The following is a 16,772-nucleotide window of genomic DNA, read 5'->3' as shown; positions in this document are numbered from 1 at the left end:
TTTTATCCTCCCCTTGACCCTTATTGCTTTATTTATGATGGATTTGTTTAATCTTGAGTGTTTTTCCGTCTTTTTGCTTAAAGCTAAGTTGGTTGGTGTTGAATTCTTAACTTATACGACTCATCCTCATACTGCGAAAAGTATGATGCCATCTAATTTTTTTCATTTTCTGGTAAATTTTAGTTTTAAAATGATAGCCATTAAGAAACGAGTACTCTTCGAATTATTTTTTTTGGGTACTTTCTTGCAATTTTTGGTAGCGAAAAACAATTGTCAAATGAAACCAAACAGAGAAGCCAATTCTCATAGACCAATTACAACCGTATAATATGACATTCTTTGCTATCATTAATATACAGGTGAGACATCAGAAAGGAAAAATTGGAAAATCCCACCCCTACTCTATCATCCTCTTCTCTTACTTCTCCTATAACATCTTAAAGGAATTACTAAGTTTCAAAGCTAAATACTCATTTCCAACCAAGAGATTTTTCTTTTTGAAAAAAAAAATATTACTAAGAGGCTAGGCGCTACAGAACAGATGAGGAAAGCAAAAGACAATAAAAGATGAACCATGGAAAAACCCAAACCTATCTTCTTTCAACTTCAGATGGTCAAGATGATATTCCAAAAATGTCTGGGCAGCATTTCATATTTACACTCAAAACATGCCAGATATCAGATTCCCAGTTTAACTCGATCCTCAGAAGATGTGTTTCTGTGTCGTCACTCAGCAAAGTTCTGCCAAATCAAAAGTTCTAATTCCAAGTCATCTGTGTATGTTGAGGCTGCTGATAAGCAGCAGACTGTGGTCCTATAGTTTCAGCAGCTCCAGCCACAGCCTGGGACTGTTGCAGAAATGTTGGAGATGCAATCGTTTGCCCAGGTGGATAAATTCCAGCCATGCCACCATGCCCAGCCTGCATGGGCGAGAAGGTGAGACGCGGCCCCTGAGGAAGGTTGTACATAGAGCTCACTTGCAAGCTGGACATATCTTGTCCCGGAGCATGTATCCAAACAGTTGAACCTTCAGTCTGCGAAAAAAAATCACCAGAAAGGAATTCTATTAGCTAGTGCAGACAAAGAACTTTATAAGAAAAACAAGAAGGGAAGAACAACTAATATGATGAAGCTTTGTTAGCATGCAAGGGAATTAAAACTTCAATTAAAGATACAGAATGAAGACCAACCAGTTGTCCAGTTGTGTAGATATGATTTTCCTTCAATTGAGATGCTCCAAGATCTTCATTACCAACAGAGCTTCCAGATGTAACTGCTGAACCAGGAGCATAACCACCAGGGGTGTTGATAAATGAACCACCAGATTGAATACTATATTGAGTTGGATTTCCAGCATTCACCCCAGCCTTGAAATGTGGAAGAGGGAATTTAACCCCAGCAGCAGCTGCTGCAGGTGGTGGTGGTGGTGGTAGAAATACGTTCCCAGCTGAAGGTTGTGGAGGAAAGCCGTTGTGACCTAAAAACTGGTGTATTGGTGGCATATAATATGGAGAGAGATAGTGGCCATATGGGTAGAAATTAGGGGGATACTGCCTGTAAAGCGGAACTGACTGCTGAGAGACAGGTATGGAGCTTGGCAGTGGTGGAGTTGAGTTTGGGCTAGGCACAGCAGCAGAATTTCCACCCTGCAATACAAAATACACGGATCAGAAGCATAAAAATAAAATAGTAAAATGGATATTGATCTAATGCTTAAGGAACTCACAAAATACAACTACAAACGAATTTGCTCTAGAAAGTTGCAAAGCACATACAAATTTACTCTTGGTAACTGACAGAGTACAGTTGAACTATGTTAGTCCTCTCCATATTTGGATATGAAATTATTGATGGATACCATAAATTTACTCAACATTGGTTAACTATATGTATTTCCTGAAGAGTAATATGTGCAATACAATAGCAATGTCAATACACGTCGTCAACAATCAACAAAGTACATGGTGCCTTTATTTTCAGATATTAAAAGAAATATATGGCAACTGAATGAATATATCAATACTAGAAAACTTTTCAAATTATTAAATAAGTCCATTCAGTAAAAGTTAAACCACTTATATTTACCATGGAAAAGGTCAACAACTAACATATGAAGATATAGTCCCCACAAAGTCTAAACAAATCAAGAACCGATCATTGATATGCCAAAGAAAACAAAATGACAACCTTAATAGATAAATAACTAATAAGACATAATTAAAGAGCTTACGACAAAGTTTGGAAGGCGGGGTGTTTCATGTGCCTGATTATCATGCCCTTCCACCTGTAAAAGCTGGCTCCCTAGCATGGGGGGAAAGAACCCAAGATTATAGCTAGGGGCATGTAGAGCAGTTTGGTTCTGTGGACCTTCTGGTGGCAACTGCAACTCCTGCTTTGGAAGTTCACTTTTTGAGTCTGTACTTGAAGAGACATTACCCTCTGTAGGCGGTGACTTTTCGAGCACGTTAGGTATTGATGGTGGATTCTCAGAAAAATCTCCTTGCACACGTGAGGATAAAATATCATTGCTGCATAAAATAAAATAAATGTGACTAAAACTTCTCAAAAGAATAAAATCATAGTATACAAAGGTCCTGTAGTAGGCAATATAAAGAACTTATGCTATGGAAGAGAGACTATAACTATAAATCTGGATAAATATCTTACTCAAACTTATGTTTTTTTATCATTAAGCATTAGAGAAAAGCACAATTCATATAATAAACTAACCCAAGTAGATATACACAGAAAACAGCATTCACCAACCTAGGAGAAGGTTCTTTAGTGGTTTCATCAGTATCCTGAGAAGATTCAACAGCACCAATAGAGAAGTTATCACCACCAGTACCATTAACAGAGTCTACTCTCGGTCCAAAAGTAGCATCAATACTTCCAAAGGTCAATACATTTTTCAAAGCTTCAGGGACTTGGATATGATTTGGAAAAGTAACATGTTTTGCAACTGAGAGACTCGAGTCACGAGGCACTTGAGAAGTAGCTTCAACAGCGTTGGTTGCAACCTCCAGTGTGACCACTGTTTAAGAAACATAAGCAAATTGAAAACACCTACTAACAAAAGTAATAAAATTGATAACATTTACTGAGCACACACAAGGATAACAATAACAGATACTAAATACCTGCTGATAAAAGTAATGGCAGATACATAACATAATTGAAAAGGAAAGCAGGAAAACCCCATTCATGAATTAAGTTTAACTTTCGACACATGCACACATCTGAGAGCATGAAAATAAAAGGCAACTCTCAGTGTGTAACATGTTAAAATACCTTTCAGAGGAACAGCAGACTCTAACTGTGACTGTTTAACACTTTTAGAAGGCAGCTTGGCCAAGGAACCATCATCATTTGAGGAAAAATGGGGTTGTGAAGGCTTAATATTCCAATTCTTTTCAGCCACCACCACAGAATTAGCAGATCTGGAGGCCCCTTTTACACTCTTGGACGACTCCAAGCCAATAGCATCTACAGAGCCTTTTTTGTTTTCTTGAACATGATTTGATACAGCAGGATCTGAAGCAGAGGAGTAAACAGAGGAAGCAGATGCTGGTGGGGCAGAAATTGGGAGCTGTTCAGGTATTGACACGGGCTTTTCATGATCCAGTGAGCCAAAGGTAGGTGTAGATGTCACAGCGGCAGGGCGAGATGCTGCAGCTCCCAACTTCTTTACATCTATAGCTGAACCTCCTTCACGAACATTGTTATCAACAACCATAGGGGATTTTGGGGCAGAACTGTGAATAGAACTCCCATTTGATAGGTTTGTGACCCCATTTGGTGTGCCAGTTGAAGCTCTGGAGATAAAATATATATCATAAATTAAGAGGAAAAATAAAACCCAATGTTCTTCTCAAGCATGCAGTAGAGTTAGGACACAAAACAGTTCTTCATAGATACAAAAGGCATAAATTAAAAATTTGCTAAAAATTTACATTGGCATTGAAGTTGCAGCAATGTTTTTCGTTTTCTGTATAACTGGCTTAACAGAAGAGGGCATAGAACCTCTATCTGCAACATGATTGACCCCATTTTCCCTCCGAGCAGAAGCATTCCTCCCACCACCAGCATCTGAAAGTTAATTGGAAAACAAGAAGGTAATTTATATCAAAAGGAAGCAACTTTACATCAACATAAAGCAGAAACCCATAGAACAATAAAAATTAGTAAACCTCACAATTGCAGCACAAACTTGGTTTTGAAATCTGCTGACACTGTTCAAATCAAATAAATACTTTCAAGCAAAGTATTTATTATAGGCACTAACCATTTAATGGATTACACGGAAAAAAAGGGAGAAAGAAGGGGGGGGAGAGCAAGTAATCTCATCAGTAATTACATATTTTGATTAATGGTCAGATTTCATCCAATAACCATCAGCATTCTAGTGATCTATTCCTTTTTTCAAGGGGTTGAAAAACTTCACGCAAAACCCACCTTTCTATTTCCAGGTCACATAGTGACACCATAGCAGTCACTGACAGAATAAAAATTATTTTAAAAAATTAGTCTGCAGAGGTTCTCTTATGCTCAGTTTCTCTCAGCACGCTTAATACCACTACAGCTATCATTAACCAGGAGGGGTTAGAGATATTTGAGTTATTCCTTTAAGCAAAGGAACAGGGTCAAACGAACATCTTAACTGGCCAATATGGAGGACATGTGGAGGATTATAATGCTTTGAGTTTAAACAATAACTAAAAGATAAACATACAAAAATATCTAGACCTAGCTGAATCTTAAGTGTGCAAATATATGTAATAAACAGATTGAAAGTTTACCAGAAGAGATACTGGAAGAATAATTCCCTTGGCCACCACCCCTAGACACTCGCCTCTGTGTGCCTGGTGGCATTCTAGAATCTTCAGATGCTCTACCTTTCAAGAGCTGGAACAGTAACAACATTGAATTATAAAGTAGCCTAGCTAACTTCAGATGGGCACGCAAATGTAAATAAGATATAGACAAAATTAATCATTATTATACTTGAACAGCAAGCAGGACTCAAAATGTCATTTGATGAAACTCTTAAATCAAAAGAAATGGAAAATTAATAATCATAACTGGCCTGAATATATCCATACAACCCAATTGAGAAGTATTCCATTTCCAACTATATAAAAGTAAAACATGGATGATGGAGAAGAAATAATTTTGTTTCACAGCCTCACCGAGCTTGTAAAGCCAAGTTCACCGGTTTACTCCAAAGACATCTTTCAATTATTTAAAACTGTAATCAACATTAAGATGATAAAGCCTCCTTCAGATTATAGAAGAACACAAGATATTACCTCCTTTCTCCGATCTTTTCTCCTTTTGACTTCATGAAATGTATCTGCCAACCCAAACAATAAGATCATTATCTTCAGTAGTTCAGACTACACAAATCTTACATGATATGGTATGTGATCCCTACATGCTGCATGAGTAATATGCATGACAACTTCTACAAAACAATGATGAGGGGACACAAGCAAAGACAGACAAGATAATTGCAGTAAGACAACTGAAGGAGCAATCTGATTCAGGCATGTAGGTCATAAGTTTATATGCGGCGGAAGATAATTGTGAATCCCAGATATTTCAATCACTTAAAACCAAACACCAGAATAAATTAAATGGCAAAGTCGCATGCATATAACAGAGGTCCTAGTTATGTAGTAATTTGTCACCATAAAATTGTTTCAGGAAGCATAGATAGTAGTTGACAAATAAACCAATTTATTATCAGAGATACGAGTCCACTGATAAGAATGTCCTATCAAAACCAAGGTGCACTGTATGACAAATCATATCATATCCTATTCTAAAATGTAGACTTCACAACTACTTTGCAACATTAAGATTAAAAAGAAACTAACTAATGAATTAAAGCCCATAAAAAGCAAAATTTGGAAGCGCACACGAGCATATAAATGTAAACAACAGAAAAGCACCAGCATCATTGAAATATTTTAATGATCAATGCAGAAAAATAGACCAAGTGATCTTTCACTTTCAACAATTTAGCTTCGGCAGAGTAGGCTTTCAAATCTGATTAAAGAACCGTGACAAATTAAATTGCAAAGCTTCGATATCGACTGCTGCGAAGAAAATAACATATTTATTACCATTCTCATTAACTTTTACCAATATTTGTTGACGGGATACCAAATTTCAGTTTTTAGCTTTTGTGGGCCGGAATTTTAAATCTTGCAGTAAAGAAATCAGCATAAAACACAAACTTTAAACACAGTCCCACTCCCACCCAAATACAAAGTCACCAAACCGAAAGCAATAAGAAACACAACCAAAGAAGCTTCTTCTCAACTACGCAAACGCTCGTGCTCTTCTTAAATTGATTAAAAATGTTTCAATTTTCTTTCATATCTTCACTTTTCTCAAGAAGCAGACGCAGCCCATAAAAGAAAAATCAAAACCCAGAAGAAACCACCGATCACATGGCCAAAATAAAACAAACCCCACAAAACTCCCCACCAAGAACACACAACACAAACACCCATCAATCGAAACCCTAATGCAAACACATACTGACATGCAGAAAATATATCCGTTTACCTAAATACAAGAGCTTTTGAGCGGTTTCGTTGGGATCCATAGAGCACTCCTTGAGCACAGCGTAGATTTCATCGTCGCTGTGTTGCTTCTTGGTGATCTCTCTGATGTCCTGGATCGTCTCCTTTACATTGCTTGGGATTGAAACCCTAGTCTCCCCACCGCCGCTCATGTTATGTTTGAGACAGAGAAAGAGAGAAAAGAGTGTTTTTTGTGTCTTGTGTATTGAGACTTTGGGAGAGAGAGAGAGAGAGAGAGGCAGCTCAATAATAAAGGGGCCCTCTATTTATATTGGTGAGCATATATTGGTGTGTGAAGGACTTGGAAATTTTATGATGGGGCTGGGCTGTGGGCAAGCCTACATGGAACCTTGGGAGATACGGGATTTGGATTTGTGTTTGTTTCTGGGATTGAAGGGCAAAAAGGGCAAAAAGGTAAGAAAATAGAGAGAGAAAGACAGTGACAGCAGAGAGCGACTTCAGAGAGAGAGAGATAGAGATTTGTGTTTACTTTTTTCCTAAGGTTTTAGATGTAATTGGAAATTTTTGGGGAGGTCCGAAAAGGCTAGTGAGAAAAATAGACCACGTTCGATGAAGGGGTAATTACATGAAAGGATACTTTCTGTTGTGACTTCTACATTTGATATCATATAAATGACTATTAATTAATTAGTTGAATTTTCCTAACGGTTTATATTTACACGTCACAATGTATGTGAGAATTCACGACCGTTGATTATTATGAATCGCGTAATGAATGGCTAATATAGTTTACAGTTTCTATTACACCTATGAACAACTAAAATGCTTAGCGTGTCTACTCAAATACTGCATTTGGTTTTGGTTAAATAGTTTTTTTTTTCTTTCCTACAAATCTAGTTCTAACAATTACCTCTAACTCAAGTGGGATAGATTAAATTCTAGCTTTCAATCTTATTATTTCTAAAAATTAAAATAAAAAATAAATCATCACTTTTATTTCCCAAGAACATCATGTTGTAGAATAAAATAGAATCAATTAGAGAATGAAATAGCAGCACAAATAGGTCATTTTCATATTTTATTGGAGATTAAAGTAACTTTAGAATAATTTTGTAATTCCAAAAAAGAAAGAATAATTTTGTAATTTTATTTGTTAAATAATTTTGCAATTTTATTTGTTAAATAGGTAATTTGTTTCCTTTTATGGATTCATAGGCTTTAGGGTTTTTTTCAATAAAAAAAAGGTTTCCAATAAGGTTTTTCAAGAGCAAATATAATTGAAATATTTTTTATGGAAAATGTTAGGAAGACCAATTTGTATATTATTTTTCTAATAGAAGTGAGACCCATTGTATTGGTGGGCAGTACTCCACTTTAATAGAGAGATAATACACAAGTTGGTCGATAGTCTCTCTAATATGGCCTTTTCGTTGAGAATGTTGGTCTAGTGCACCACATTATTATCCACATTTTTTCACTCTACTTTAAGGAGCTGTTTGGTTTGCTCGAAAATATTTGTGCAAATGAAAAATTATTTCATTTTTCATGTTACGGTTTCGTGATGTGTGGGAAAATGATTGGAAATGAAGCCTCCATCCAGTTTAGATTTCGCTTTGTTTCCTATGAAAAAGGCTAGCGTTAATTAAGTTATGACTTATTTGCCCCCAATAACAAATACAAATTACAATGATATTTATAGATATCAATGCAAACGTTACTTGCACATTTATAATAAGAATGTAATTGAAAAACCAAACGAATTTTGTTTCCTGTTATTGCACATACAAATATTGCAAATAATGTAAAATGATACTTCCTAAGAATGTTGGTAAACGAACCTTAAAATTAATTAATTACACCCTATGATATAAGTACATCCTAATATTTAAATCAAAATGTAAAATTGACTAAGTACACCATATTTAACTACAAAAAATGCATATGATAAACCCCAATACACTATCACACAACACCAAACCTATTTGAGAATTGGTTGCTAAACACTATCAGATGAAACAATCTTCAGTTTTTTCCATTTCGTAATTTCGACTATCAAGCAGGTACTTTCTTTTTTTTTCCATTCGGGGTTTCAATTCAAGGTTCATTCGGGGATTCAGATTCGATTCGGGCCTAGTCAACTGGCCCGCTCTGATACCATGTTATGATTTCAAAGGGACATACCCATATCCCACTACTAGCAACATCGATATTGTCCTCAACTTATGCTCTTAATATTAGTAAACATTATAAATGACATTTCTCATTCTTTAAAAAAATAAATGGGGATTGATGTCTCATGAATTAATTTCCGCAAACCAAACGCTTAACTTTGTTTTATCATGAGCGTGTGTGGCCATCATTTTCAATGGGATACATGATTGAAAATTGATTTCTATCTGTCACAGCACTCCATATAAAAGTTGGTATGTTTCTTTTTGCTAAGTACATATAGGATAGATCTTGACTAATTCACTCTAGATTAATAACCTACCAAATTGGTAGATAAACAAATAGATTGACTTAAGACACAAGGCACAACTCTTAGAGGGAGACATTAATCTTTGTTTGTTTTGGCCATGAAGAAATTACATGCTTTATCATATTAAATAATGTGTAATTGCCAAAATTCAATAAAGGAAAGGTTTTCCAAGCAAACTTAACACACAAGTAAGGTACAACTCTCGAGCATATGTTTAGACAGTTTCATACAATATTTTTTTGGATCAAATCTCACAAGATCACATGTTTTCATAAAATGCGACTTTGTTCATTCAATACACGACAATTAAAGCAATTAAGCCTTGACTACTCAATGTACCAAGACCACACCTCTTTCCTCTCAGTATTAAAGACAATTTGAATACATAATGACATAAACTTTTCTCTAATTACTACAAAAAAACAAAGTACATGCAAAGATTCATTATCATTACAACAAAACAGACATCCATCATAAGTTGAAATATTGAAGAAAAAAAAAGTTAAAAAGTCTTTAACGTTGTAGGGACAAAGCTAAAAAAGGAAAATGTTTCAATGGCTTATGATAATCATTCAAAACTACTTCTAGAATCGTTAAAAGTGCTCATGACAGCGTTTGACAAAAAAACAGACTTAAAGATAGTTTTGAATCATGAAGTGACTTTTTAAGAAGCATTTTCAGTATCGCTTTTATGTGCAACTTCTAATAAAAATGCTCGTAACCATGAGTGCTTCCTAGAAACGGAGTCCCAAAACCCTACTTGTATACAGTATAGTCTAGAGCGGCGTGTGACCATATATTTGGTATTTTCACCATGAACAGAAAAGGCGATGGACAGAAACGGAAAGCCACATCCGCGTGGTGGTGGGTGTACGTAGTATTTTTCCTTTTCATGAGGGGCAAATTTGAAATTTCTGATGTATACAATATTTGTACATATATATTATATATATGATGTAATAATATTCTCCACTCAAAAGTTCAAAACCCTAATCTGTATTCTCTCGCTCGCTCGCATCTCCCGGCTCATTACTTTCCGTTTCTCAAATTTTCCCGAGAAAATCCGATATTAAACGCAATGGGTTCGAAGTCGAATGCCGGTCATCCTCACACAGGCGATGGCGCCAGCCCTGGGTTTGTCTCCTCTCTCTCTATCTCTTTCTACCTCTCTCTCTTTCTGTCTTCCTCTCTTCAAACACACCAAAATTAGCTGTTTTCTTTTTGGTTCTCGAGAAAATTGGATATATCTGAGAAAATAGAAGCGAAAATTTTGTATCTTTATCTTTTCTAGCTCGGTTTCCTTTTGTTTCCTTCATTTTCTCGTTATTCAAGCATGGATGCATCCTTTGTAAGATCCTCTCTGCGTTTCCTCACTTTTTTTATTCTTCTAATTGGTTGTGATATTTGATTTGAAATGTGCAGAAAGATCTTCATTGGTGGATTGGCAAAAGACACTACATATGGTGAGTGCTCTTTTTCTGAAGTAGAAAATTCTACATTTTTTTTTTCATTTCCATTGCGTTCAGAAAAGTTATTTAGCTAGTTTTTTTTTTTTTGGGAAAAGAAAGAAATTTAAATTCTACTCATATGGTGAAAATGTGTAGCATGAAAACTAGTGAGTTATATGGACTACTTATGGCTACTTTTTGTCTTTCTATTGGACTTTAGATGGGATTGAAATTATTATTTGCCATATCTTCTGAGCTATGGATTTTGGTTGGTGGGTATGGTTTTGTTACTGATGTATTGCGTTCTATTTTGTTTTAATTGCTTGTGCAAATCAAATCAATAGCTACATTTACTAAGCACTTCGGGAAATATGGAGAGATAGTGGACTCAGTGATAATGAAAGATCGCTTCACGGGTACGCCAAGGGGTTTCGGTTTTATTACCTATGCCGATCCATCAGTTGTTGACACAGTTATTGAGGAAACTCATGTTATCAATGGCAAGCAGGTAAAGCAGCTCTTTATGACTGTGTCTTTCTGTGGTTTATTATGAACGAACTTGCTCAATATAGATAGATGCTATTACTCGTTATGGGGCTTTACATTTTATATAAGATGTTTACCCAATTGATAGTGATGTCAGAACCTACATGCTTAGTCAAAGGCAACTTATTATTTCTTTTAGCGGTATTACTATATACTGAATGAAATTTGAGCAGGTTGAGATCAAGAGAACAATTCCAAAAGGACAAGGGCAATCAAAGGATTTTAAGACAAAGAAGATATTTGTTGGTGGAATCCCATCATCAGTCATTGAGGGTATGCTCTAATATCTTATTCTCATTTTATGTTAAACTTTTAGTTTTACACTGAAATGTTTTCCAACTCTTAATAAAGCATGTTTACGGTATCATGTTATTTTCTTTTTACTTGGCTTGGTGAATTTGTGCAGAGGAGATGAAAAGCTTCTTCTCAAAGTATGGGAAAGTGGTAGAACACCAGATCATACGAGACCATGAGACCAATCGTTCTCGAGGCTTTGGATTTGTAATTTTTGACAGTGAGGAAGTTGTAGATGAGTTATTATCTAAAGGAAACATGATTGATATGGCGGGTACCCAGGTGAGCTTGTTTAGATGGTCTCTGGGTAACCAGCATGTACACAGATTCCTTTTTGACATGGAGCATCAATTGTTGCATTCTCCTGTTTTGTTAAATCTATGCATTAAAGGGTTGTTATCTTTCATTTTCATTAGTTATTCTAATAATTCACTTTAGTGATTTGGAACTAATTTTAGGTGGAGGTTGTTACAGGTATAGATCTTCTCGGGAAAGGGTGATCCCAGTAGCTCCATTTCGAAATAAACTAGGTTAACTAAGTTGCTTTGTTGTAGGTGGAGATCAAGAAAGCTGAACCAAAGAAAGCCTCAAATCCATCACCTGCTCCTGCATATGGTAGCAATTCTAGGGCTCGTTCTTTCAATGATGGCTTTGGTGCATATGGCAGTTCTTATGGTGGTTTTGATGGAGGGTTTGCCCCTGGCCCTTATAGGACACCAGGTGGTCTTGGTGGTAGATATGGTGGTGGTTATGGTTATGGTTATGGTAGCGATAGTGGAGAATTTGGCGGTGGTTATGGGGGTTTTGGCAGCAGTAGCTTAGGTGGCTATCGAGGTGAATCTTCCCTTGGTTATAGTAGTCGCTTTGGACCCTATGGTGGTGGCTTTGGTGGGGGTTATGGTGCAAGTGGTTTAGGTGGTTATGGCCGAGGTGGTGAAGGCTATGGAAGTTACGGGAGTTCAAACTATGGTGGTGGATATGACTCTGGTCCTGGTGCTACTTATGGCGGAGCAGGTGGACCGTATGGAAGGGGGGGCTATAGTAGCAGTAGTCGGTACCATCCCTATGCAAGATAGATATAGAAGGCGCTAGTCAGTACATTCCCTATGCAAGATAGTAATGAAGGATTTTCGATGCAGTTGCTTAAGCTTTGCCATAGAAGTCTGGCACAGGTTGCTTAGATTTGTTTCTGGCACTCATTTAGGCACTTCTTGGAACTACTAGAGATTTCCTATGATTGCAGTATGGGAAGCTTTTAAGGTCTGAAGAGTTATTAGACTACTTCTCTGTTGTATGGTTTAGAAAAACTTTGAAGATTGAAGCACTTGGTGTCTGCTATGGATGTCTTGTAGTTTCATTTCAATTTAGTATGTTGTAGACTGTAGCATCTTATTATGGTGTTTATTACAATCTACTTAGTGATCTAGATAGATGTTCTAATGATTTAATTATCTGCTTAGCCTAGCTTGTGATGTTTACATTAGCAGTTGGTCGTGTTATAGTTTTATGTTGGTGCATGTTGGAATGTCTTCTTTTGCTAGTTAGTCCGAAATGATGGAGTTCATAGTGAAATGTCTTTTAGTTTGAAATATTAGTTAAAAAGATAACAAGGAATTGATATAAATTGAGAGCTCTAGCAATGACCATTGTGGCATTGGCACTTTTACTTGTGTTTCTGTTAAGGTTCTTCTATTAGTTGTGAAGAATAGATAAATTACCCGGATGCTTGCTCTTAACCAAGTTTAATTTGGATGGGACTCTGGGAATACTGGTGGTTTTTATTGATAAATTAAACGCTCTGCAAAATAGCATGGCACAAAGTGGAAACAATCTCTATCCTTGAATTTCGTTGTCAGTCAGTCATTATATAACTGTTTTAATTCATGTGCTGCTTTCTGTTGAAATCATGTTTACCAGTTTCTTATCCCCGTATATTCTTTCATCAGTGAATCTATAAACGATATATAAATTATGTAAGATGTACCCTTTAAGGCTATTTTTCCAGTTTGGCTGTTGACGGCGATTTTGTGAAGTGCAAATACGACTTTGACATATTTTCCTAGGTTTTTTTGGTGTCTTTTGGGTGATTGAGGCCTTCTGTGTTCAAGTTGACACACTGGCCGTGATTGTATTTTAGAAATTGCTTAAGTACCTCCTGTTTTTTTCTAAAAGTTTTTCAACTTTGGAGAAGCGAAGGCTCCCTCCTCCCAAATGATTCTGGCACACATTTCGGTGGTTTTGCAGCAATGCCCCTTGTTATATCATTTCCCCCCTTCTTTTTGGCCTAAATGCGGCAAAAATTGTTCTGATGAATGCTCGGCATGCTCAATTTTGTACGTGAAAAGTGTCGCACAACTTGAGGACGAAATTCAAAAAAGACAAGAAAAAGAGGATTAAATGCAGCTGATTTTGCGTGAATTGGGCCGTCTTTCCCTTCGTTGAATAATTTCCGTCTGCCAATATAAACTTTGATGCTTTAAGCTACGTCTCCAAGCAAGTTGATAGCCTTCGTCTCTTTTCTCAAACAAGCAATTTAGAGAATTTTTGAGCAAATTTGGGCAATGCGAATTGCTCGAGTTGTTTCTCGTTGCATGTGATTTGTGATTTTAAACTTTTAAATAGCAACCATTTGCGATTCACTAATATGCCGTGAGAGGGTAATGTGCAATTGTTTGGGAGAGGAAATTGAATTAAGGAATCTGAATTAAACTTTCTTTAAAAAGTGTAGAGGATTGTAACTCAAATGATTAGCATATGATTTTTTTTTCGTGGTGTTGAGAGTGACTTGCTTATTCCGAGTGCATACATCTCTCTTCCTATAGTATATATCACATGATCATAAAATAACATAATATTTTCATTACTTTTTGCTTATTTATTATTTATAGGAATTCAAATTTGAGGTTACTTAAACCATTTGGAAGAGAAATACCAATAATTAACTGGTTGATGCATTAGTTATTGATCTTGATATTTTGTTTTATGACCATATAATTAATATGATACAGAAAACATCCCTAGAACAAAAATTAATGACACCTAAGCAAAAATGAAACCACCAAAAAAAAAAAAAGATAAAAGATAAAAAAAAGGAAGACACCGCGTAAGAGAGAGATATATTAGAAGCATTACATAATAATATTCGTGGAACATCGTCTGGATCCCCAAACTTCAAAAAAATAAACACTGAAAAATTGGACTCTCTGCTCTGCTTTCTCAGTCTCTCTCTCACTTTCTGTTGAGCCGGCGATTCAGCAACTGAAGTCCAACTCAGTGAGTGATGGGTGGCGAGTTACGATACGAGATCGCACAGAATGCCTACATAAAGCTGGTTCTGCACGCTCTCAAGCACAAGAGCTCCGCCGTCAACGCCGTCCTCCTCGGCCGCGTCTCCTCCCAAAACGACGCCGTCGAGATAACGGACTCCGTCCCTCTCTTCCACTCCCAAATCGGCCTCCTTCCCCAGCTCGAGATCTCCCTCATCCTGGTGATTCCCACATACCCTCCTCCTTCTTTCTCTCTTATCACACTTCTCCCTCTAGGGTTTCAAAATCTTAAATTGAATTTTCCCACGAAACAAACAGAGTTCGAATTTCTTGAAAAGAGATTTAATTTTTGTTGTTGTGATTGAATTGGGTCAGATAGAGGAGCACTATGCTGCTAAAGGAGTGAGCATTGTGGGCTATTTTCATGCCAACGAGAGGTTTGACGATCACGAGCTCGGCGGCATTGCCAAGAACATCGGCGATCACATCTATCGCTACCTTCCTCAAGCCGCAATTCTTTTGGTGTGTGATTCGTTCGTCCATGAACCTCTGTTTTTGTAGTTTGTTTGCTGCTTGTTTGATATGGAATTTTATTCTATGTATTTTCATCCATTTTCAGTTAGACAACAGGAAGCTTGAAGCTTTGACAAGAACTAAGGACCGGAGCCCCGTAATGCAGGTGCGTACCTTTAACTCTTTTTTCTTTTCTTGTAATATGTTCTTTTTTTTCTCTTTTTTTTTGGGTATGAAGAAGCATTGATCTTTTTCCTAATGAAAGAAGCATTGATCATTTTCTTTGTCTAATTATATTAATTATATTATATGATGGGTGTATGAGTATCTTTAGTGTATGAACTGCTTGTAGTATGGTAATTAGTTAAACAAAATGAGAGAAGATTTGTTTGTGGTACGTGTTTCTTCGCTTTTCTAGTAACTATAAATTAACAATACTGCTTTGGGGAGATTGGAGTTATTGGTGTGGATTAACAATACATGCGTTTCTTCCGCTTCATGAGCTATTTGTCGAAATTGGCAATGCCAGAATCCACCTACTTTCTGCGGATATGCACAAACATCAAACTTTTCTAATTGCTAATCTTTGCTCTACATTATTTGTGGGAAACTAATGTTTTCCATGGTTTTTCCTTTCCCTAAAAGCTGTCAGAATTTTGAATAGAATTTCAGTTCAGTGCATCTTGAAGAGCTGCTTTTCAACATCTTACAGTATCCTTACAATGTTCGGAAAGGATTTCAATAGAGTTGTTGAAGGAATTGGTTAATACCTAATTAATGTTATTCGGCAAACAAAAACATCAAGTTTGAAATCATTATTTTTTCAGCTAATTTATAAAGTTCAAATGGGCTTGGATAGGTAGTCTTTCTCCCCTGGTGTAATCTCGTATTATGTGGTTGTTTATTTCAGTGTAATTTGTCCTGGAAATTCTCCTTCCTAATCTTTCTCAACGTTTAAAAAAACCTTCAGCTTTACACGAAGGATGCATCTAGGATTTGGAAGTTAATCGGCTCTGATGGAAATCAGTTAACCATCAAGGAGCCATCAGCAAATGTTGTTCTACTGGATTATATCTCAACTGAAAAATGGCAGGATGTTGTAGATTTTGATGATCACCTTGATGACATTAGCAAGTGAGTGCGATACATCATTATACTTTTATTTTAAACCAATTTTCATATTGATAAGTAAATTGTAGTTGACTGGAAATGTAATGTACAGGGATTGGCTGAACCCAGAACTGTTCAAGTAAACTTCGCATTGCTGTCAGAATATGTGCTACTCTTCAAATATTACAAATGTCTTCATGCTCAACTCAGTTTCTCATGCTGGGTTTCAGATGACAAGGGATGACTTATCAGAGAAATCGGACAGATTGACCATAATCTTGGTTTATTGTTTGTAAGAAACTTTCGAGATGTAAACAACCGGATATCAGTTATCTTCTCGTATACTTTAATGTTTGATACTAAAGAGTTTCAGTATGTTCTTTTCTTGATCACTTAAAATGGAGTTTATGTTTGTAGAATCGGAACAAAATGTCATTTTTGAGCCTAATGTTATATTTTCTTTGTATCAAATTTGTGATTGACTGAACAGCTAGTGAAAGGCGTGGTATTTGATGCCAATGCCATGCTGTGTTGTTGGCACAATGTTAAGTTGCTTGTCGTT

The 16,772-nt window shown here is 36.4% G+C and overlaps 3 protein-coding genes across 3 annotated transcripts; 2 read left to right on the top strand and 1 right to left on the bottom strand.

Moving 5' to 3' along the window:
• Positions 1–278: 278 nt before the first annotated feature.
• GIP1 (GBF-interacting protein 1) lies at positions 279–6,840 on the bottom strand. The gene is made up of 9 exons (XM_089045481.1): positions 6,577–6,840; positions 5,310–5,353; positions 4,800–4,905; positions 3,954–4,089; positions 3,292–3,815; positions 2,767–3,034; positions 2,231–2,528; positions 1,191–1,646; positions 279–1,034 (listed from the first exon to the last, which is right to left on the bottom strand). The coding sequence occupies exons 1-9, from the start codon at positions 6,743–6,745 to the stop codon at positions 759–761; spliced, it is 2,277 nt and encodes a 758-aa protein (XP_088901607.1). The 5' UTR covers positions 6,746–6,840; the 3' UTR covers positions 279–758.
• A 3,160-nt stretch (positions 6,841–10,000) lies between these two features.
• LOC103318836 (RNA-binding (RRM/RBD/RNP motifs) family protein) lies at positions 10,001–12,747 on the top strand. Its single transcript, XM_008220276.3, has 6 exons — positions 10,001–10,167; positions 10,456–10,496; positions 10,826–10,989; positions 11,201–11,300; positions 11,434–11,603; positions 11,876–12,747. Exons 1-6 carry the CDS (start codon positions 10,112–10,114, stop codon positions 12,395–12,397), a joined length of 1,053 nt encoding a protein of 350 aa, XP_008218498.1. The 5' UTR covers positions 10,001–10,111; the 3' UTR covers positions 12,398–12,747.
• A 1,714-nt stretch (positions 12,748–14,461) lies between these two features.
• EMB2731 (ER membrane protein complex subunit 8/9 homolog) lies at positions 14,462–16,681 on the top strand. The gene is made up of 5 exons (XM_008220267.3): positions 14,462–14,808; positions 14,963–15,109; positions 15,207–15,266; positions 16,071–16,234; positions 16,323–16,681. Exons 1-5 carry the CDS (start codon positions 14,602–14,604, stop codon positions 16,351–16,353), a joined length of 609 nt encoding a protein of 202 aa, XP_008218489.2. The 5' UTR covers positions 14,462–14,601; the 3' UTR covers positions 16,354–16,681.
• Positions 16,682–16,772: the final 91 nt, after the last annotated feature.

This window comes from Prunus mume, linkage group LG1 (genome assembly GCF_029339155.1).
Source record: "Prunus mume cultivar Tortuosa linkage group LG1, ASM2933915v1, whole genome shotgun sequence".
In the NCBI taxonomy this organism is placed as follows: domain Eukaryota; kingdom Viridiplantae; phylum Streptophyta; class Magnoliopsida; order Rosales; family Rosaceae; genus Prunus; species Prunus mume.
Note: the sequence above shows the minus strand (reverse complement) of the source record. Positions and strands in the feature narration are given on the sequence as shown.